Raw genomic sequence first — 23,863 nt, 5'->3', positions numbered from 1 at the left:
GTTGGTACTTAAGTTAGCTCTGGAATCTTACATAAAGGACCACCACCAAAATGTATTGAGGTAAAGAATAAATGTTACACATAAAATAGAATTTTGGCAGAACTTTACATATAGGATGATAAGCCTATGAGCCTATGCTAGTAAAGGAAAGAGAACCCAGATACCTCCACCAGTCTAGATGCTGGTGGTGGAGCAGATGAAAACCCCTTCCTGCTGTTTTCCTGGACTACAGTATGGTGATCCAGTCATCAAATTATCGGCATAGGAATGCGACAAAAACAAAAAATCTCCATGAATTGAAGGCTTCATGGGGTATGTAATTAATAGAAAATAAGTAATATTTTGGGGTGAACTACTCCTTTAACAGGGTGGAGATGGTGCAGGAGGTGGATTGTGCAGTGCTCAGAGTGATATTTGTTAAATGGAGACAATTGACTGACTGGCTTACCTGCAAATGGAAAGAGCCTGATTGTCTAGGTGCAGTACTGTATGCTCACTCTTTGAGTTGAGAATTAAAGGTACTGTGTGATTGAGAGCTTGAGAAAGTGGACATGAAATACAATGAAAGATAGCGTGAGAGAAAAGATCTTCCTTATTGAACTTCGAACAAAGCTGGACAAAATAAAATGGACCCGTAAGGGTCACCGCCTGCCCCCCCCCCTGCCTAACATCCTTGATGCTAAATGGACGACAGTCAGGAACAGTGCAGCTGTCCCGTCCCAGATAGCAGCATGTTGCTGCATACTGCCCACATTATAGGAGGCCAGCGTAATGTGGAAGTGGTAGAGGTCGTGTCAGGGAAAGTAGTGATGGATTGGCGTCACTCAACATTGTGAATGAATGCTTCCTGGGCCTATAACTAACTGGTCATCATTTATTGCCAACCATGCTGCTAGGCAGGGCGCATGATGGAGCATGAAACGCACCTCATGCATGTGTGAACACACACATAAAGATGCAAACAACGGCCATACGCAGACATGCACACGTATTGACAGACAAACTCATTTGCAGATAAATGCGCGGACCAACATGCCCACACACTTTTTATTTGTGTGTGTGTGTGTGTGTGTGTGTGTGTGTGTGTGTGTGTGTGTGTGTGTGTGTGTGTGTGTGTGTGTGTGTGTGTGTGTGTGTGTGTGTGTGTGTGTGTGTGTGTGTGTGTGTGTGTGTGTGTGTGTGTGTGTGTGTGTGTGGAGGCATGCATGTATGTGTATTTCTGTGCCACCTATAACAAGCCCCAGAGACAATGCCGTTAATGTTCCCAGCGTGACGGAGGCTGATAAGATAAATGTCACGTTTAATTTGACAGCAGTTTTCTAAAAAGTCAAGTGCTCTTGGAAATCTAATTCTCTGTCTACTGTATCTCTGTAATTGCAGCCATTGTCAGATCATGGGCTGCTAATCAAATATTAAATAACTACTAATGAGTTTTACCACATGTTATGCCTGTTTGTGCCAGTGTGGTGGCTGCTGTGGTATTTGAAGAAAAACATGATTCGGGAGACTAAGCCTGAAGTGTGGAGCCATTATGAGGTGCCATTATTTTGTTGTTCATGACATTTCTAAAGCAGACTTCAAAGTCACTTTGAGAGAAGTGACATTGAGACAGGACTTAATGAGGACCATGAACAAAAAAAGAAGAAAAATAAAAATGAAATGCTGTTTAGGTCAAATTGACCGGTTTTCTTAAAAGAAAAATAATACTTCAAACTCCTTGTGTGATAATACTTCAAACTCCTTATTTTCTACACGAAAATCTAAGACAATTTACAAGAACATGCTGTACAGTGTTCTTGAGAGTCTGCCTTACAACAGACACTTCCACAGAACAAGTCACGACCATGTGTACTGTTAGACTCCTCAATTAGGGTGCGTTCGGAAATTAAGCACTGAGCGCACTGGCCCATACCAACTAATAGGCGAGTACGCTCCCCGTGCATATTTCCGAACGCACCCTTAATATGTAATTGGGAACTTACTACTAATATATACATTTTAACATTCATTCCATGTCAAACAACCTGTCTCAAACAGCTGGGCAGAAAATACATTTAACACACTGAATCTAGCTGTACCAAATATCAGGTCTTTGAGAGGAAAATCACATTTAATCAATGATTTTATCATCAACCACATCTTCACCTTCCAACTTCAGTTTTATCTGTGAAACCAGAGTACATAAGATCGGGGGAGTTGCCATATTGTTTAAAGATTGCCTCCAATACAAGGATATATAATATGATTTTGAATATGTGGGTCTTCAATTAGTTTCCTCCACGTTAGCTGTGTTCTTAAATATCTACAGACCAAAATACTGAGCAACCTTTTTTTTTATGACTTTGCTGAACTGTCAATAGAATCTGTATTGACTTTGACATTAACTTCCATATTGACAAACCCCAGGACAAAGGGCCCATGTTGTGTTCTTGATAACTATGAATCAACTCAGCATGTGAGTGAGGCCACACATGAAAAAGGGACACACTCTATCATGAATGAACAAACGTTACTACAACTGTTTTGTATCTGGAACCAACGTAAACAGTAAAGCTTTCCGTACGGAAGGCATAAGCTGCAGGTTGGCGAGCGAGCATGTATGGAGGACAGGTGACAAAGCGGTCGTACTTGTCTCATGCATACACCCGCCCGTACTAGAGTTGAATATCTAGATAATGATATGATAATGATTGTTCAGCCCCAGTGCACGCTCTCCTGTGAGGGTATAGGGCACCTGATGGGTTGGTGTCATGTACGTGACAGAAAAGACAACTACATTATGCCATTGTGGTAGCCTATTCTGACATTTAGTCTGGCCTGGCGGAATCCTTGTCTCATGAAGATGAAAAAGGGGGTGCAGCCTATAGAAATTAAAAGGCCAAAGGTTCAAATCCAGCCAGAACCATCCATGTGTCCTGTCAAAGTGTCCTTGGGCATCACAATGAACTGCTACAGTACCAGCTCACTAATTGCATGTCACTTTGGATAAAAAATGTCTGAAAAAGACAGTCAGTGATTTTTTTTTTCAATTTCGGCATCAGAGACCTGGCCTCAAATTTGTGACAATCAAAAACTAAAAGCACAACATACACAACAATGACTATCAGATATAAAAGCTGCAGTTTTTGTTTTAGGGTGCTGGCACACTGAACTTTGATTCTGCCTATGCGGTGGATTCTGCCAATACTTTTCAATGGGAATGGAGCGGTTTGTTGCCATTTGTGGATTTCCGCAAAAAAAAACGCTCCGTTCCCATTGAAAATCTTTGGCAGAATCCGCCTGCATAGGCAGAATTCAAGTTTGGTATGACCGCAGTCACCGCACCCTTAAACACTAATTACATTATTGGATTTATCCATGAAATAGATTTGACAATAATAGTAATACAATTTGAACACACCATCCAATCATTTATATAGTCTTTCCGGGGTGAAGTAAACTCTAGGTAAAAGATTGAACTGAGTCAATTATGTGTTTGTGTGAAATATGCTTTTTCACACAGGGGATTTCCCTGAAATGTTTTTGGAAATGGCCATTAGTATTTATTTTTTTCTGTTATTAGTTACCTCTAAGCTGTCCTTATTGCCTTCAATTAAAATGTTGGTTGCATATGTTTTAGCCAAAGGAACAAAAAAGTGTTATTCTCCAAACTGTTGTGGACTGGAGAGTAAACACCATACAGTATATGACAAACACAAATCTTTCAATTATTGTCTTTGCCTGCATGGCCGGGAGGCAAAGCGTATCATTTTGCCCCTGTGTGTGTGTGTGTGTGTGTGTGTGTGTGTGTGTGTGTGTGTGTGAGTGTGCCGTGTGTGTCTGTGTGTCTGTGTGTAGAGAAAGACACTCCACCCGGAGTTTTTCAAAACATCCTCTTGGTGGCGCTATACCGGGATGCTTTTTGTTTTGGCCTATAACTTTTTGAACCATAAACATAGACATTAGCCTCCCTCACCAAGTTCAGAGCTGTTCAATTCCGGGGATCCCTTGTCTTGGCAGAGGCAGACTGGCAACTTGTCTAAAACTTTTGCACAAACAAAATAATAATAATCAAATAATGTGTCGCCTTGAGGAACTGTATTTCCTGGCAGTAGGAAATGAGATAAAAACGGACTTATCTGGGCTATAAGTCGGATTTTTTTGTTGACTTCCAGGTCTTTTGTGACATTGAGCTTGTCCAGGAGAATTTACATTTCAAAAGGGTTGTTATGGCCTTACTCGTACTAAATACTCAAATTATAGGACCAAGTGATCATGACCATTCACCACGCTGCCATAAATGGAAGTCCAGTATCATGGTTTATAGCCTATATGAGTTTCCCTGCACACAAAAGAGATACTTAAAATAACTTAAAAAACTGTGTTAATTTCCTATCATTGCTGAACTTTCAGGTTATCAGCAGCATAATACATTGGATTACTCTTTTTAGGTGACTTAAACCAAAGATGTGTATCAATGAAATGATTGATTATTCTAATATAGTTATAATGCTGCGATTTGCCATTATTTAAGGTTGTGCAAATGGTGTTTGTATTTATAATTCTACAAACAAAATGTCATCTATTAGTTGACACATTTCTGAATGACCAATTGACTCATTTTCCAAAGCACATTGCCAATTGGAATGGAATATAAAGAATCTGACTGATATAATGTGTACCGATTTGTGTGAGTTTGTAGGATTACTAGTAAAAACAGTTTTTCGAAGAAAAATATATGTATGTTTTGCACCCTGTCTGTCCGTCCGTGTGTGTGTCCGTCTGTGAACAGCTAATCTCCGGCACCGTTGGATTGATCGCAGCGAAACTGTGCACACACACCCTGGATGCCAAAGCAGAACCTCTGGCCCAAATCTTTCACATGGGCAAGAAATGTTTGGCCAGTACTCCTACCGATTTTATCCAAACATCACGAAAATTGGTACACCGTATCTCTATAGTCATTAAACGAAAGAGGTCTTTCAGATTTTTCATATTCCATCCTGATTGGCTAAGATTGGCTTCCAAAGTTTGCAGGAGTGCTCCGTTTGGAACAAAATGCCTCAAATCATGAACACAGCGTGCACATTTTGCACCGTGAAATTTTGCACGCACATTCCCACTAATCTGAGGAAGACATGTGACCGTGACATTTTTCAAATCAGCCTCATGGTGGCGATTTGTGTTTTTACCTACAGTATAACTGCACCGACCTGTGTAAAACTTTGTATGCGCACTCCCTAGAGGCCAAGGAAAAACCTTTACCCTGCATTTTTCATATGTGCCTTTTATAGCGCCACCAGGAGGCCCACTTATGTAATACTTATGTATTACTCCTTCAGATTTTATCCAAATTTCACGCAAATGGTACTATATGATCTCTATAGTCATGTGATCAAGACAGATCTGTTTGAGTTTTCATATTCCATCCTGATTGCAAATCGTGAACGCAGCGTCCAATTGCGGTGAAACTTTGCACGCACATCTGCACTACGTTAGGGAACAAATGCCAGCCTTTTAACATTTTTTGTGACAATTGTTTTTTTATATTACTCCTACAATATTTTTCCAAACATCACGCAAATCGGTACACATTATCTCTATAGTCAAGTGATCAAGACGAGTCCATCCAATTTTTCATATTCCATCCTGATAGGCGAATTCCGAATATTTCTGGCTCACAATAACCTACCTGACCTGGCGGAGACCTGTGCTCCGAGGAGCACTTTTTCTAGTTGCGTAATGCAATGGCCTGAGAGGTATGCCTGAAAGGCGATGAGTAGAAATGACTGTGATGAATGACTGTAACTACCTCAACTTGCTAAGTGTCTGCACATGTCACCATATATAAAGTATTTTTCCCCATGGGTGACAAATAAAGTGAACCTTGAACTTTCCCTTATATTACAAGGGCATTTGTTAGGGTGTCTGGGCCCTTACAGTAACCAATGTGTGCCACCATGTTTGGCAGGTACTGTGTGTGTGTGTGTGTGTGTGTGTGTGTGTGTGTGTGTGTGTGTGTGTGTGTGTGTGTGTGTGTGTGTGTGTGTGTGTGTGTGTGTGTGTGTGTGTGTGTGTGTGTGTGTGTGTGTGTGTGTGTGTGTGTGTGTGTGTGTGTGTGTCTGCGTACCTGCGCAGTGAGTCAGGTTAACTCTAAGGCATCACAGAACCGCTGTCGTTCGTCCCGCGGGTCGTGGCCTTCGCAGCTCATGAACAATCACTCAGCTCTGATGTCATTTAAAATGTGACACACAGGACCCCACACGCCTGACTGAGATGACACGCGGGTGCCTGCGCAGAATGACTCCACACCCAGGGGACACTGAAATGTCACACTACCCCCCCCCCCTACCACCACCACCTCCCATACGTTTGTTTTTGGACACATTTCAGTAGGGCCAGGCGATATGACTTCAAATCAATATCCTGATTATTTCAAACTTTTGCCTCGATTACGATTAATGGACGATTATTGAAAAGTTAAAGAATTAGCAGATCTACCTCACAATGCGTCGCATTGCTTGTAGATCGGGTCTTTTTGTATGCCACCATTGTACAATGAAGTATAATAATACAGTGTTAACTGGCCAATCAGACTAGTTGATTTAGTCGATTATAAAAGATCCATTAGAATTTTTTCATGCAATTCGCTGACATGAAAAATGGCTTCTCGATTAACCTACAGTACAAGTACATTACAGTAGTACAAGATTAAGGTTATTGGTTCTAAATATTGGTTTCGATATATTTTATGTTAATTACCCATGCCCTTCATGCTAGCATTGTTGATGTGGCCAAATTCTGTGGCGGGTAAGAGGCTGTTATTTCTTTCATTTTGTTTTCTCTTTTTTTTCATCACTTGCACCTGTTGTTTGTCGGATGCCATTTGTCACGGGCCATTGGCGTGCAGTTGAGAATGATTTATTAAAAGTCAAAGTCATTGAGTATTCACGGAGCCAAATGCCTCCTAACAACCAAATTAGCCACGGAGATTCTGTCGTTGTTTACCACACGCGCACGCGCGCGCGCGCACACACACACACACACACACACACACACACACACACACACACACACACACACACACACACACACACACACACACACACACACACACACACACACACACACACACACACACACACACACACACACACACACACACAAGGTGAAGATCGTTTTGTCTAGTCACTTTGTTCGCCGTTTGAAGTGACTGTGGTCACGGGGGTGGGCAGTTTTCAGGCACAGCGTGGGTCTTGCTGCCCCCAGGCCGTCTCAGTCGGCCCAGTCTGTTTGGGTGTGGATCACAGTTGGTGACGATGCTGTGGCTGTCCACCTGGACGTCCATGTGTAGCCCGAGGGGACACATGAAGCACACACCTGCTGCATGGTCCGATGAGAGCCGATACTAGGTGAAAATGACAAGTGCATACATGGGCGCGTTTGCACTCATGACTCTCTGTGTGTGTGTGTGTGTGTGTGTGTGTGTGTGTGTGTGTGTGTGTGTGTGTGTGTGTGTGTGTGTGTGTGTGTGTGTGTGTGTGTGTGTGTGTGCACACGTGCGCACGCTTGCGTGCGTGCGTGACTGTGTATGATACACAAACACTTACACACTTTTTCCTTGTGTCCCAGTGAAGTCATCCACTCAGTCTTTTTTCACCCACTGCAAAAACCTTGGTCTCAATGTAACCACTTACGCCCTATGTAATACTTCACCACACAACAGTGTCGTGTCGCACATTTTTGAACATGTTTACCTATAAAAGGACTGTTAAATTGACACAGTTTCCGGCTCTTAGTCTGTCTGTCTATCTGTACCACAACATTTTAGTCTACAGATGAAGCCGTACCTACAGTACGGAGTCGTAAGGCCCTGTAGGTATCGTCTGTTCCTTCCTCCATCTCACTGGCACTCTCTCAGATAAACTGATGTCAAGATACTTGTTTCATCTGAGATAATTGATATTTTTCCAGTGATAATGCTTGAGAGCCGAGTAGAAGGCTGGAAGGAGGGGTGTTTTGGCATTGTTAGTGCGCTTTGTGGGAGTGTGTTTGTTTGCACGTGCGTGTGCGTGCGTGTGCGTGTGTGTGTGTGTGTGTGTGTGTGTGTGTGTGTGTGCCGCTGGCCGTCAAAGACGACAGCACAATGTTCCACGGGAAAAAGAAAAAAGGAAAAGGTAGGGTTGAGCGGCGTGCGGCCGTTGCCATGGTAACTGTGCCCGTTTTGTCTCCTATTCGATGGAGGAGTTTGTTTTGCACGGTTTTCCATTACACTCCTATCTTTGTTCGCTTCTGTCATGGAGAGCAAACACTGTACACGTTAAATTGTTTACATTTACACCGTGCCATGAGTCTCATGAAAACAGCCTGGTGTGTTTTTGAAAGTTACTTATAGTCACATCATTGCATCATTACAAAATCTTTTGATTTTTGATTTGGTACAATATTTGCATCTGAGATGTAATGGAGTAAAAGTTTAAAGTATCAAGAAATGGAAATATTTACAGTAAGTAAAGTAAAAGAAGCCTTGACATTTTACTGAAGTACAGTACTTGAGTACATGTACTTAGTTACTTTCCACCACTGATGAAACCCCTAAGACTGTTCCCCTCCACTGCAGGGGGTCCAGTCACAGACCCCCTGCAGCTGCCATTATTTTGTTCATGGAAGACCAGGCAGCTGATTCCAACACTGGTGAATATGACCAATTTAACCCATTAAGACCTGAGGTCGATTCTACAAATGCCTTCTAAATCAGTAGTTCTGAAACGTTTTCTTGCCAAGGAATGATATGTATTTGGCCGCAAACCCCCACCTGAAAATGTTTTGTGCCAGGGACAGTGGAGAAGATTTGTGTTAAAAAAACGTTCAAGATTTCTACATCTTGAACATCATCACTTCATGCTCGCAGCACGTCACGAAGTGACACGCTGCAAACTTGTAGATCTGCTATTTTTGAGAACCACTGTTCTAAACTACTGGTCTAAATCGTGTTTTCTGAAAAACGTATATATACAGTATACAGCTAAAATCGACTCAGATGCTTTCTCGGTTTTAATGGGTTAAAGGAGTAGTTCACCCCAAAAAGGACTTATTTTCTTAGCCTGGGACCAGACGAATCTGCCAGTGCAAAAGAATAATGCACTCGGCGATTTGGGTCTTTTTTTGTGGGAGACTGTAATTGGTAGTTGGTTCGTAGGTCTAACCAATTGCGTCGAGAGTCATTGTTTTGATCCCGCCCCCTTGGAAAAAAAACTTCCTCATAGAAGCACCAGACTCATATCCACGCAGTGATATAGTCTGGCTACGCGAGGCTATTATTTTCTATCAATTACACACCCCATGAAGCCTTGAATTCATGGAGATGTTTTTGTTTTTGTCGCACTCCTGAGCCAATAATTTGATGACCAGCAGAGTCTCTAGTAGGAGACACAAATTATTGATATTGAATTATTGGCTCAGGAATGTGACAAAAACAAAAAAAATATCCCCCAAACGTTGATAATCACGGAGGGTTTGACTGTGCTTCCGCGAAAAGAAAAAAAAGAAGGTCAACGCGACCCCCCATTCGCTTGTTATAGGCAGTTGAAACTAGCATGTCTCGCCAAAAATGCAGGGGGAAAAAAAAGGAAAGCAAAGATACAGCCGTTTCCCCAAATACGCTAACCAGGAAGTGGATGGAGCAGTAAATCTTGTTATCACGTGATCTCCTAGATCTTTTTGTGTCTGAGCCTGAAATGGTGGCTCATAGGTTGCGGAACAGCGCCCTCTAGTGGAAAACCACTGAAAACGCCTCACTGGTCAAACTCGTGCTTGGCACTGTGGACCAAGTGCCAACGGACGAAAATAGCAGATATACAAGCTCGGTGCCGCGCTATGAGCTTGTATATCTGCTATTTTTGAAAAATCTGGAACATTTTTTTTTTTTTTTTCAAAAAAAAACTGTTAGGATTTAGAAAAAAATGTTAAGAATTGCCTCAGGTCTTAATGGGTTATGAGAGGTCTTTGAGATCACTTGTTGGGGGAGCTAGAAGTCACGGAGGAGGAGGACACAGGGGGAGAGAGGAGACTGAAGGTGTGAGGCCGACTGTGGGAGGCCAGGCTGTGCTGTTACTGCTGGGCTGTCAACAAGATGCTGCTTGCTTATTGTTATTCATGCACTGATCGTCCTCAATAACTGCGTCTCTCAAAGTGCGGTCTGGGTACCCCCAGGGGTCCTTGGGAGGGTACGTGCCAGAGGGTCCCCAGCAAAATGAGTCAATATAGAATCTAAATCAGTTTAACCACTTTATACCGCTATTTTCAAATGCATATTGAGAGAAAGGTGAAAATGTTTGAATATTTAGGAATATTTAGTCCAAATATATCAATTTGGGGTTCGTGGCCATCATTCTGAGCTTAATAGAATATTTTCTTAACAAGTCAGATATATTAACCACATGAACCCGAGCGTCGCTATTTTGGGCTTGTCATAATAATAGGCGAAAATTGCATAATGTGACACATGGTGAGTTTGTTGGTCCGCCGTGGTTTGGTGTAGAGGGAAAAAGTAGCGGGCCGAGTGTAGACCCCTGTGGTTAGGGTTATTATTTAGGGTTTAAGTGGTTAAGTGCCAGTGGCTCAGGGGTAGAGTGGCCGGGTAGTGTGAACTGGAAAACCGCAAGGTTCCCAGTTCGATCCCGGGCTGGGGGGCTCCCCTAGAGTTAGTGTCGAAGTGTCCTTGAGCAAGACGCTGAACCCCTAATTGCTCCCGATGAGCAGGCTGGTGCCTTGCATGGTTTCCTCCGCCATCGGTGTATGAATGTGTGTGTGAATGGGTTAATGGCACAATCAATGTAAAGCGCTTCGGATAGAAGCGCTATATAAATGCACCATTTACCATTTACCATTTAAGTGCCAGGAAACTACTGCCTATAGTAATAATAGGGACGTATTACCCACTCTAACGATAGTTATGTGTAGTATGTAATACTGGTGTTGATTATAATGCAGTTCATCATTGACTGTGGGTAGTAATGTGGAGGTGTTGTTGGCAGTTAGCCTGCACTGTGATATGTCTCAGGATTGTGCTCACTTACTTGTACACTACTCACCATATTTTGTTGGCCTGCAACTATCAATTCCTTTTTCGATTCATCGAATAATCGAGAAGCACATTTATTTATTATTGTTTTACCTTTTTTATACTTCAATGAGGGGATTAACCACGTTAGTGTTATTTTATACATTCAATAATAGTGAAACATTACTCTGAGCTTGTAGATCTGCTATTTTCATTGTTTAAAAAAAAATCCTATAATGACATGCCAAAAATAGGGATTGATTGATTATTCATTGATTATGAAATGATCTATCCCTAATATTTTGCACTTGTCTTTTGATGACCATGTGATTCAATGATGTTTGTCACTCAGTCAAACGCTCCAAACCACTTTTTATTACGTAGGCTTGTAGAGACAGACATACTCTGTTGTGCAAGCTTTCACTCTCACACACACACACACACACACACACACACACACACACACACACACACACACACACACACACACACACACACACACACACACACACACACACACACACACACACACGCAAACACACACGCACACACGCTCGCACTCGCGCACACACACGCACATCCGTGGCCTGCTGTGTGTCATGTGACAGGAGAGTGGAGGAAGTGAATGGCTCCTTCGTCATTAGGCAGGGGACAATCACACAAGATGGAGGAGGACCCTGCTGTCTGGCGCCTTGGACTTACCCACAGTGTTGCCAGGTTCGCTTATTATAAGCGACTTCGTTTCTAAAGTGCATTTGGGCTTGCTTCCAGAATTTTTCATGTACAGGGTTTCCCTGTACCCCCCATCTGAAAATGTTTTGTGCCAGGGAGCCCTGTGCCAGATTTTTGTTAAATTATTCAACATTTTATTTCAAGATTTTTTGAAAATAGCAGATCTACAAGCTCACAACACGTCGCATCGCGACACGTTGTGAGCACAAGTACACACGCATAGCGGCACGTTGTGAGCTTGTAGAGCGGCTATTTTCAAATAGGCGATGTATATACGTAGGTTTAAAGTGCTCATGTAGCCTAGTCACTTCTTTTGGGCTTGTTTTCCTAGACCTGGTTGCTCATTTCTCTCACAACATCTGGCAACACTGCTTACCCAACACTCATTGCATGCAGTGCAACAGTGCATCTGTGTTTCTCTCTCTCTCTCTCTCTCTCTCACACACACACACAAACACACACACACACACACACACACACACACACACACACACACACACACACACACACACACACACACACACACACACACTAAGAACATGCATGCTGTGTCTAGTTCAGACTATGTGTTTTCGCGACTTTATGTATTTATGCCTCTGCATGCATACGTGTGCACGCACACGTGCAACCTTGCCGAGTGCCTTTCCCACAAATATGTGTATCATTACGTTGCCATTTCCAAAGGTCAACGTTTAGCCTATAGCAGCTCGACCAGCAACATCAACGACATCACAGGCAGTGGTGGAAGAAGTAATCAAATGTTTTACTCAAATAAAAGTAGCAATACCACCATACAGTTAGAAGTTAATGTCCTTACATGAGTAAAAGAACTCAAGTATTATGTACTCAAAATACATCGAATACATCACATGTAAGTATCAAAATATACTTAAAGGACCAAAAGTAAAAGTATGCATTCATTATGCAGAATGCCCCATTTCACAAGTTTTAAGTTTTCAGAATTTGTCAAAATCCTCTACAGTACATGCTCACAACACGTTGCGACATTGTAGATGGGCTATTTTCTAATAGACAAAGCAGGCCTATAAATTGATTAATTAGTTAATGTATGTTTTGTAATAATCTAAATCTACAAAGTAACTTTTACCAAACATTTTCTGATAACTGTAGTGGAGTGAAAACAGTACAATATTTCCCTCTGAGATGTAGTGGAGTAGAAGTACCTCAAAATGGTACTTTAACTAATAGTATTTTGAGTAAATGTACTCGGTTACTTCCCACCACTGATCATAGGTTAATGAAGAGCCCCGACCGCAGCGCTGACAGGCCCAGTCATCTGCCAGTCGCCGAGCAGGCCCGACGAGAGGCGGATGATGTCAGTTCCCCCTCACTATTGAGTTATCAGGCTGATTGAGTGTAATTGAGCGCTGCATTGGAGTGTGGCAGGGCAGACGCTCTGGTCCCCATGAGAGAGATGCATGGGAGGAGGAGGGGAGCGGGGCGGATAGGGGGGTTATAGGCGTGTTCAGGAACCAGGAAATGCTGCCACGGCACTGATGGGGGGGTTGTCGTCGTCCATTGACTGCATTTGCATGTGGACCCGGCAGAAAAGGACACGTCTACATAACAGGATCTTGCAAACTGTCGCTGTCCATTGGCAACCTTGAATGTCCAAAGGTGTCACTTTTCAGGAAACAGGAAAAAAAAGACTGTGTGTTCCAAATGATCCAAGTAGTATTATTTAGTCACAAGCTCTTGTTAATACTTTTTATTGGTTCAATATTAAACCCACAGACACACTTAATCACTTTCAAGATGTTCAAAACAAGCGGAAAACGCAGATCTACAAGCTCACAATGCGCTGCGATGCGACGTGTTGTGAGCTTGTAGATATTTTTTCAGTACCTTTGTGCAACATAAAACACTTTGAAACATGGAGATTCAAGGTTTAGCCCGACAGCAACACAATGCAGCCACGGCACTGAGGGGAATGTGTGATGAGGGTTGTCATCGTCCATTGACTGCTTTTGCATGCGACCCGGGGATCCTCCATCAGTTGGAAGCTGTTTGAGCTCCACTCAAACGGGAACAAGCTTGCATGAACAGTAATGCCGGATCAGCCAGGGTAACGCTGTTAACCTTTAAAGACATATTGGTGTTTTCGCATGTTTAGCCCATTAACTGCAAGTCGTGTATACTATGTTACAGTACATTGCGATCACATAATGATGTTATTGTGGCTTTCCAAAATATCCTGAATTCTGGGAATCGGGTTAGGGTTAGGGTTAGGGGCTATACCGGAGGTGTCACCAAAACACTACTAGAATCAATATAAGTGGTTAAACATATTTCTGGGTTGAAAGGCCTACAAAAGGTGTTATATATAGATTTTATTTATTTATTGCAGAATTATTTGTTTACTAAAGGGTAAGAACTCATGGATACAAATGTCACCTTGCTATTGTAAAAGGTTTTCATGCCTTTGTGGCTTCTGAAAAACACCATGCTTCAATAATCATTCTTACACGTTAGAGATATTTGGGAGCACTTTTGAATGCAAGAAAACCTAAATATTGACAAAAATGTCCTTGAACCTTGAACCCGTTAATTCGCTTGGCAATTGTTGTCTGTTGAAGTCATTTCCTTCTTACAACATTTCCTCCTCAAGGCCAGGTTGGAAGGCACCGAGCTACTCTCTCCTTTCATGTGCCGACACCTCAGTGACACCGCGGTCCATTCTGCCATCTGTGAGGCATTCACATACACAGATTGTTGAGGAAAGCGAGGGGAAAGCTTTTCCCCTCGCACCTATACATTTTATACACACACACACACACACACACACACACACACACACACACACACACACACACACACACACACACACACACACACACAAACGCACGCACACTAAATGTCACATGCCATGTCCCCTCACATCAATTTCCTTGTCCTACTGACAAGTAACATGGAGCTTCTGAATAAGTACATTTCCAAGTTCTCAATTATTCACTTTTTGTGGAGAGAGACTTATAGGTGGCTTCTCAAGTGTCTAATGTGGAATTTGTATTTCTCTTATCGTCCGTGCGTGGACAGGCAAAGAAAACTAAACATGTACCACACAATATATGATTATGATAATATGATAATAGAATTATGATAATTATGATAATATTGCAAACACAAATCTAGTGAAAGTGGAAGGATACTCATTTGGGAGGAGAATAGACTGCTGGGAAGAAGGGTGAAAGAGTGAGGAGTGTGTGTGTGCGTGCGTGCATGTGTACTTGTAGTAGAGTGCGTGTGTGTGTGTTTGGATGACCCGTCTTCATTTTTCATTAGATGGTATAGTTGTTGCAGGTCCCTGCACTACAATATTGTTGAGCTATAGGACAGTAAAAAATAGCACGCTCGGGTGGCGTAGTGTTAAAGGACCTGTCCACCACCGTGGAGGTTGCGGGTTCGAATCCAGGCTTTGTTGAACATTTACACACTAACACGTGAGACATGACCCATTGTCAGCCTTCTGATAGGTCCCTAACCGACTAACCAGCAGTCTCTTTCTGCTCTGGTTCCGCCCTGGTTCCGCCTTATGGTTGTTTATGTTGAATTTTCTAAAAAATTTAAAAACATTATTAATGCCCAGTCAGTCACTGTACTGCACCTGAGATGTTCCTTTTTTACTGAGACTAACTTATGCACTGAATATCAATACGAAGCAACTGAAAAAAATGTTATTTCAATGGTAGTGGATGGAGAGAAAGGAAACGGCAACCAATGGGTGCGAAGAGGGGCACAACCACGGGCGGGACTTGAGAAATGGTCAATTGGCCTGCGTTTGTGGCAGGGAAGCTGGGCGAGGAGGGTGATTATAGTCACTGCACGTAATCCTACAGGCTGGGGGGGCACCTGTCAGCAGGGAGTGTTGGGCGGGGGGAAGGCACTGGTAGGTGAGTCAGTAGGATACAACAGCAGTGACAACACAGAAATGTGTGTGGGGATGAATCAATAGGCATAACAACTAAATTGGGGAGAAAATGGGGTAAAAAGAGAAAGAAAAGCAAAGAAAAAGATATTACTGGACAATGCCTGTGTTGTTTGCATCTCCAAAACAATGGCAGACCTGGCCACCCCCCAAAATACCCTTGTGTCTCAAAGAATTTGGTTATTAGGCACAATAGGCAGAGGAGAAATAATGTAACTGTACAGAATGTAAATTTTATGCAGGAATTGTAAATTAAAGGGTTAGGGTCTTGGTTGCTCAACTAGTTTGCATAATTCCACATACAGTAATCCCCCATCTGTTTGTATCCAATGAAGCAGAAATGGCATATAGAAACAAAACAAAACAGAAAACAAGCAAGACTAAGGGCCCTATTTTGGTGCTGGCGTGAGGTACCTGTGGCGTTTTTTTTTTTTTTTACAGAAGTTGCTGTAATTATTTGTTGCTCTAAACTGTCGCTCTAAACTGTTCCAAAGTTGTTTGACAATTTTAAAGTTGAGAATTGCAAAGTTGTTTGTAGGTGGGAATGTAGGCCTGTTGAGGAGCTGATAACTGTTGTCTAATTGCAATCCCTAAAGAAATGGAAGAAGTGACTCTGCCCGACAGCCTAAGCCTGCAAAATCTTACAAAGCTTTTTGTGGCTTGTGTAGAACAAAGCTTGGCCCGTTGACAAGGAACACAATGAAATACAAGCAATCATGGTTGGTGAAGAAAATAATGAACAAGTAGCTGCCTTTGTGCTTCCAAATAATAGTCCTCTTGTTTTGCCTTGCCTGCAAACCAGTGATTGAATATTTATCACTGAACATTTTTTTAACAGTATAAAAAAGGTAGGCGATAGGCCTACTGTATACACACATCCACAATAATTTGAAAAAGTGAACAGCTGATTATTATAAGACAACAAGGCCTATAGTTTCAGCCTGCTGTCCCTATGTTGGGCATGTCATTGTAGACTAAAATGTAACCAATAAATAAATATAGAGTAGAACAGCTATTTTTTGAATAGGTCATAAGTGGTTAAAGGGAAGAAAAATAGGTTAGTATCTAGCAGCTCCCCTAGAGGCCGCTCTGCTCGTTGCGCCCCCACATGACCAGAAAATTTGAAGCAGCCACTCAAGGTTGTGATGTATGCATGCTCAGTTATACTGTATAGGTTGTTACACACCGGGGCGATTTTTTCGTGCGAATAATGCGTTTTTTTTTAAAACCTTATAAAGTCAATGGCTCCGTACATGGAGCGAAAAAGCGAAAAAGCGAAGCGAAAAAGCGTCTTTTAATTATTCGGAACGAGTCCGAATTTTGCGTATATTCGCTATTTTCGCCGGTGTGTAAGGACCTTATGTGTTTGACTTTAGACCTCATCAGGATTTTTCAACACGTCTGCGTTTGCAGCCGATATGCACACTTTCTTTTTAGTCCACTACAATTATTATTTGACAGCTTTAGTCACTAGTTACAGATTTCGATTATCTTTGCGAAACATACATTAACCACTTAAGCCCTATTTTATACTTCAGCTATTCAAAAATAGCCGATCTACAAGCTCAAAACGCTTCGCATCGCGATACCTTGTGAGCTTGCAAATCGGCTATCTTTTGAAAAAAAAAAGACGTTTGAAAAAAACGTGTGAAATGGACCTGAATAATGAGGACTTTTGGTACTTTAAGTATATTCTGTACATTTACTACTGTAACAGAGTATTTGCTACTTTTACTTAAGTAAAAACAACTTCTTCCGCCACTGCTTATCATTGCAATGCACCTTCCCGACATCCACCCGGCTTCACACAGGCGGTGCGTGTGTAGGCTGGCTGTTAGCCCACCTTGCATTGAGAAGTGGGTGCATAATGTATTGGTGTGCTGCCACCGCTCCTATCAGCGCTCGGGCTAATGGACCAGGCGAAGGTTTTTTTGTTGTGAAAACCTTTTGAAGTGAGACTCCCTGACAATGAAATCCCAGCAGCGGCAAAAGTAGCCGTACTCGATCAGCTCAGCTGTCCAACGTCTAAACACACAAACACCTCCGGAAAATACAGCACGTAATAATGCCGGCTGTCCCGACTGACCTTGACATCTTTTCAGTATTATCCAAATGGACTCAGTGGTCTGAATTGTGCAGAGTTCTTTGTTGACAATGGAAAATCTTGTTTGAGTGTTTTTATCTATCTATCTATCTATCTATCTATCTATCTATCTATCTATGTATCTATGTATCTATGTATCTATGTATCTATCTATCTATCTATCTATCTATCTATCTAGGCTGAGTTACTTATTTAGCTTCTTATTTACAGCGATGTCTTGGACAACTATGCTTGCAAGTAGGGATGTCCGATATTATCGGCCTCCCGATATTAGCATAAAAATTGATATCGGGAAAATATCGGTATCGGTTTTTGAAAAAAAAAAAAAAAATGTTTTGTTTTTTTTGCTTTATAAATAAGTTACAGGAGTTCTTACTGTATATGGTGTGTGTGATATGAAATTTGAGCTTACCCTAATCACAATAATCCCCGCATATATCGGTATCGGTTGATATCGGTATCGGTAATTAAGAGTTGGGCAATATCGGTATATCGGTTATCGGTAAAAAAGCCAATATCGGACAACCCTACTTGCAAGTAGTCGATCTATTGTATGCAATCGACAGTTGATTAAGACCTTGTTCAAGGCCAAAGTGATCTATATACTGAAATGCCATATGGTATAAAATGAATGTGTTTCAACTGTTTAGCTGTGATATTTCTTTCAGTATTCAGCACGATTTAATAATATAACTACTGTACATCTTTTCACCCATTCCTTCTTCGTTCCATCCCTCCATTGCTCCGTCCATCCCTCCTTCTGTCTTTTCCTGTAGACACTCTCTCAGTGCCTCGCTGGTCTCCACAGATTCCCCGAAGAGATCTGGGAAACTCAATAAAACACAGGTAGGCAACAACGGGTTTCATTCGTTTTTTCATGACACGTGAATTTGTGTCGTGATGTGACATATTGAGAGCTTGTAGATCTGCTTTTTGGAAGTTTTTGACAATAGGGCTTAAAACTGACTCAGCTAAAAATATTAAGATTTAATATCCACAGGCTTACAGTATGTATAACATATTGACAAAGACTCAAACTAAAGACACAAATTGTGTTAAAAAACGAAACTGATTATTATGTGTTGTTATTTCATTAGTATTAGTTAATTAATTATAAAAACCCTGATGTGCACGAGACGTCCATGCGTGTCCACCTGCCAATGCGGAATGTCAGGGCAATTAAATGCATAACTCATCGCAGCACTTCCTCTGCCTGCTTTGGCTCCAAATACCAGCATCTGTCTGCTGCGAGTTAGCGCTGCGCTGGGGACAAGAGACGGCCCTGGCCTGCACACATGCTCTTCTAGTGCGTCGTCATGTCTTGTTTATGCTCCCAGACGCAACCCATTGTGAGCTTGTAGGTCTGATATTTTTGACGCGCGACACCGTCGTGCGACTAGGTAGGAATTGGTGTCTGTAAATGTCATTTACAGTGGTTTTCAAAGGGGGGTGCCGGGGGGGTGGGAGGGGGCTACAGAAAATGTAGAAAAAACATTATAAATATGGTATATAATCTTTTTTTAAATTCAAATTCAATTCATGACATTATTGTGTTTCAAAACATAAAAACACTTTAAAAAATTGTGAAAATTGTTTCAAAACTGGGTGCGTTGTAAGCTTGTAGAGCTGCAATTGTAGCTATTAATGTACAATGAAGGGTTCATGTGGTTAAAGAGATTTGGATCCTGTCAAACCAAATTACTCACCTGCCATTAGCCATCCAGCCCAGCTGCCGGTATCTAGGCATCGTGTCGGTAAATAGGCCTAATAATCACAACCACTCCAACCTCTCAGTCACGCCACAGAGGTCCTAAAGTAGCGGATTGTTTTGCGAATATGACAGCTCCCATCTCTCTGACTGATTGTCTCTTTAGTGTATTGACGTAGCTGCATGGCCTCTGTCCCGAAGCTCAGCAGTGAAGAACGAAAGCGCACACCGCTTACACTGGCACAGGGATATTGAATGAAAAAACACATGGGGTTCATAGATCAGCAGCTGAGGGACATGCAAGTGCCACACGTACTTCTTTTTGTCAGCTTCTTTGAGAGAATCAAAGAATGATAATGATGCGATGCAATGCAGCTAGAATCTATTTTTTCTTTTACATTTTTGTTTTATTTCTTTATTTACTTGCTAGTGCTAGTGTAGTGGACTTTAGAGAAATACCATGGGGTAGGTCAGGGTTAAGGAAATAACAAGATTGCAGGTACTATATAGTGTTTTTTAATGTTTTATGTACGAATTTAAGTAACAATCGTGTGCATATTATTTTATTGACAAATTGTGAACCTCCAAACTTTGTGTAAATGTAATAAAAAAAATTGTCACAACATATATTTAATGACATTATCATTGTATAGGGGAAGGATACATGGCACATGGCACATTGAAGGCTTCTTATAGCAAAATGCATATGCATGAAAGAGGTGAAGACAACCGTAGTGTCTTAATATTATCTTTAGAAATCCACAGCTTGGAGATTTTGACGGATCACTGGCACAAGTATTATCGTAGATGTTGTGTGTTTTCTCCTTTCTCACAGGTTTTCCACCAAGTACTGGATGTCCCAGACATGCACAGTATGCGGAAAGGGAATGCTGTTTGGACTCAAATGTAAAAACTGCAAGTAGGTTGCACAGCATAGTGTTAAAAGCACGCCTCACTATAATAAGAAGCTCACAATGAATGACCTGTAATTGTGACTGTTAAAAAATGTTCTGTGTTGGACATTCCTGACAGCTGTAAGGTGCCCGAGATGAAAATCAGTGGCTGTGCCACTGTGATTTACGGCTGTGTAATTGCTGCATGTCACATTTTGGCATAAGCTGTATTATTCTGGGTGGAAATGTGTGCAATACCTCGACAACTAGGGAGCTGCCTTGAGCCTTGCTGTTCTCACTACCGTATGCTTCCGCTAGGTGATGTCATTAGAGACCATAATGTTAGCTTCCGTACCTACAGTATGCTACTAGTTGTACGTTGAACCAAATGATGCAGATGCCTTTTGCTCCCTGACGACCTGTCAGATATAGTGATGTAGTAGGGTTAATGTGGTTCATGACTTTGAAAATGAAGGTTATAAAATTGTTATCTCATCAAGTAACTCTACTTTTTATGTATTCAGGCTGAAGTGCCACAACAAATGCACCAAAGAAGCCCCGCCTTGTCATTTACTGATCATTCAGCGAGGAGGTCGAGACTGCCTCAAAGGTAATATAGAATTACATCACATTATAGAGAAATATTGTAGTATTCATCAGATAATTTGAGGGGCCAAATATGTATGAGCTATTGTAGTTTAAGGAAAATGTATAGTTCATTACACGACTGGGACGCATGACGGTCTCTTTTTTTAAAGCTGAAAATACAGTGTGTTTTTCTTGTATGACACTGCCGTTGCACAATGTATGAATTAACCTTTAGCTTCTGGTCTCTTATGGAGAGGCAACCAGAACACAATTGTGTGCCTTAACATTGTAAATGTTAACTGCTTAATAATGTACATACCTTTTACCCCCTGTATTGTTCTTACTAATTTAGTCAACTCTGAAAATATTCCCATTATCTGCCATCCAAATTAAAACTTGCTTTTGTCCGTTCCCTAACCCCCCCACCCCCACCCCATCCCCCATTCTTCCAAATAAGATCACCAAGGAATAACTCAAGGTAATTAATTACTTTCTACCTTCTTTTGTTAAAGAAAGCGACATGTTCTTTGCGACAACTCACCCCCCAAAAAAACGAAAACGTATCTTCCTTGAAAAGTGTCTCTGTGCGATAACAAATGGATGGCATTCAAAACAGTTTGTTCCATTTTCTCACATTAGCACAGCCGGGACTGATAAAGACTTTCCTCTAATTGCGCCTGAAGGCATTAAGTGTGCATTTGCTTTGAGTTCTGTCGCCCGCAGGCTTCTTTGTTCCCCTCAGAGTTTAAGCACTTAAACCAGTGGTTCTCAAACTTGTTTTATTTCAAAGACCCCCCAGTTTGGTATGCATTAGGCCACGGACCCCCATAACTCTGAGAGCCTACTAATGGTTCCATTTCTCAGAGTTACAGACCGGTAAGGGTCACTCACTATCAACTATCAATCATTTAGCTGGGGACCCCCTGGAACCCCCTCAAGGACCCCTGGGGGTTCCCATACCCTACTCTAGAATCACAGACTTAAACCCTATATACTTTGTTGTACGTCTAATAGTGGAAAGAGCTGATCTACAAGCTCTCAATGTGTCACAACGCCACGTGTTTGTGAGCTTGTAGATCACCTATTTTCGCCAAACGATCATCCATTTTTGCCGAATGTTGTTCGCCTACTATGAAATGCTCAGAATAGGGATGTTAGGGTTGGTACACACCGAAAAACAATGGTTCTTTAAAAGGCTATATATGGTTCTACAAAGAACCATCAACTACTAAAGAACCATTTGATCTAATGAATGGTTCTTCAAGGAACCTTTGAAAAATTAAACCATGTCTTAACACATTGGGTGCCAAAACCGTATATACGGTTTTGGAAATACAACCATGGAGTGCCAAAACCGTATAGGCTATATACGTTTTTTGGAGAAAAAAAAAAAAGAAAACAAAAAAAAAAAAAAATCTTTTTCCTTCACAGCACCAGGAGATATCATTTTTCGAAGATTTAGACTCCAATCCACTTCCTGGTTAACTTAAGACTTCAAAAGCCTGTATCTCGGCTCCTCAAAAATTGTTAAAAATCCTGGCACTCAGTGTACTCTGTTTAAAAAAAAACTGGCACCCCATGTGTTAATAGGCAGACATTCATTGAAAATAGCAGATCTACAAGCTCACAGCGCGTTGTGGTGCGACGAGTTGTGAGCTTGTAGATCTGCTATTTTCGACAAACGGTTGATGAAGTTCATATGGTTTAAGGGGTTTGCGTTCTTTATAGAACCATTCAAATAAATGGTCTGAAAGGTTCTTTCTGGAACCAAAAATGGTTCTTTATAGGGCATCACTCTGAAGAACCAGTTTTTTCTGTGTGTATGGTTAATTCTCGTGCTCTGCTTCTCAGCGCGTCTAGTGCGCACCGAATCAGTGCCATGTGACATCAACAACCCACTCAGGTACACCGACCTGCACATCAGTCAGACACTACCCAAGACCAACAAAATCAACAAGGTAAGAGTTTCAGGTACTTTCATACATACTGTTTGTGTCCACACATGTCCTTTGGAAATGTATAAAAATGTTATACAAATTGAAAAAAAAAAAAAAAGATATTATGACATGTTGGCGCTGTCGTGGAATTCTGGATCAATCAGTAATTGATAGGAGTCGAGACAATATTCTAGGAGGTGACGGTTATTCTTTAATGTACATGATATCATGGGGAGAAGTACAATGTCACTCAGGTCGGTGGTACGCTACCCCTCCCGTTTGTATACGAGAGCTGGCGAGAACTTCTGGGAACTCAGATTAGTGGTACGGTAGTTCTGCCAAGGAGCACAGGGATCAGACAATAGTTATTCTAGCTGCTTCAAGGACAAGCTGAACCATAACAACACAGGCTGTAACCAAAACAATAGCTATCAGGCCTAGTGGAGACATCTAGGCTCTTTGTAAGCTACCAAATATCATGTCATATCATAATGTATTATATAAGTACTATAAGTGATAGTAAAATATAAAAGCTAATAACAATATAGTATAATGTATAATTCTTCTGCTCTGCCTTTGCTTGACATTTTCCCATCCGACTAGGGGCTGAAGGGGGTGCTAGTCATCATCAGCACTAGCATTCTGTTGAGCCCTGTCTTGTCACTCTGAGCATCTGCTTTGAATATCCGAAGCTAGTACTTAAGAGTGAATAATACTGCCAAAATAATTGCTTTCAACATCTGTTTTGACATCTACTTTAACAGCGTGAACCAACGTTTAAGGCAAGCGTAATCTTGCACTCCTCTCTGGATAAGAGTGTCTCCTAAATGCCAACATTTTTAATTATCTATCTATACAGTATTTAATCTATCTATCTATCTCATCATCATCATTCGAGTGCCCTCGAGATCTGC

At 41.6% G+C, this 23,863-nt stretch overlaps 1 protein-coding gene across 1 annotated transcript in view; it reads left to right on the top strand.

Annotated features, from left to right (window-relative positions):
- The window catches only part of ksr2 (kinase suppressor of ras 2), a gene marked incomplete at both ends in the record, with an annotated part of 129,650 nt that overhangs the window by 77,921 nt on the left and 27,866 nt on the right, over positions 1–23,863 (top strand). The window contains 4 exons of the mRNA XM_084054044.1: positions 18,600–18,669; positions 20,367–20,450; positions 20,949–21,070; positions 22,864–22,970. Of these exons, the coding sequence (XP_083910170.1) occupies positions 18,600–18,669; positions 20,367–20,450; positions 20,949–21,070; positions 22,864–22,970 (383 nt within the window). The remainder of the gene's footprint in view (positions 1–18,599; positions 18,670–20,366; positions 20,451–20,948; positions 21,071–22,863; positions 22,971–23,863) is intronic.

The sequence above is a fragment of the Gymnoscopelus microlampas genome, assembly GCF_963454915.1.
Source record: "Gymnoscopelus microlampas genome assembly, chromosome: 4".
Lineage (NCBI taxonomy): Eukaryota > Metazoa > Chordata > Actinopteri > Myctophiformes > Myctophidae > Gymnoscopelus > Gymnoscopelus microlampas.
Note: the sequence above shows the minus strand (reverse complement) of the source record. Positions and strands in the feature narration are given on the sequence as shown.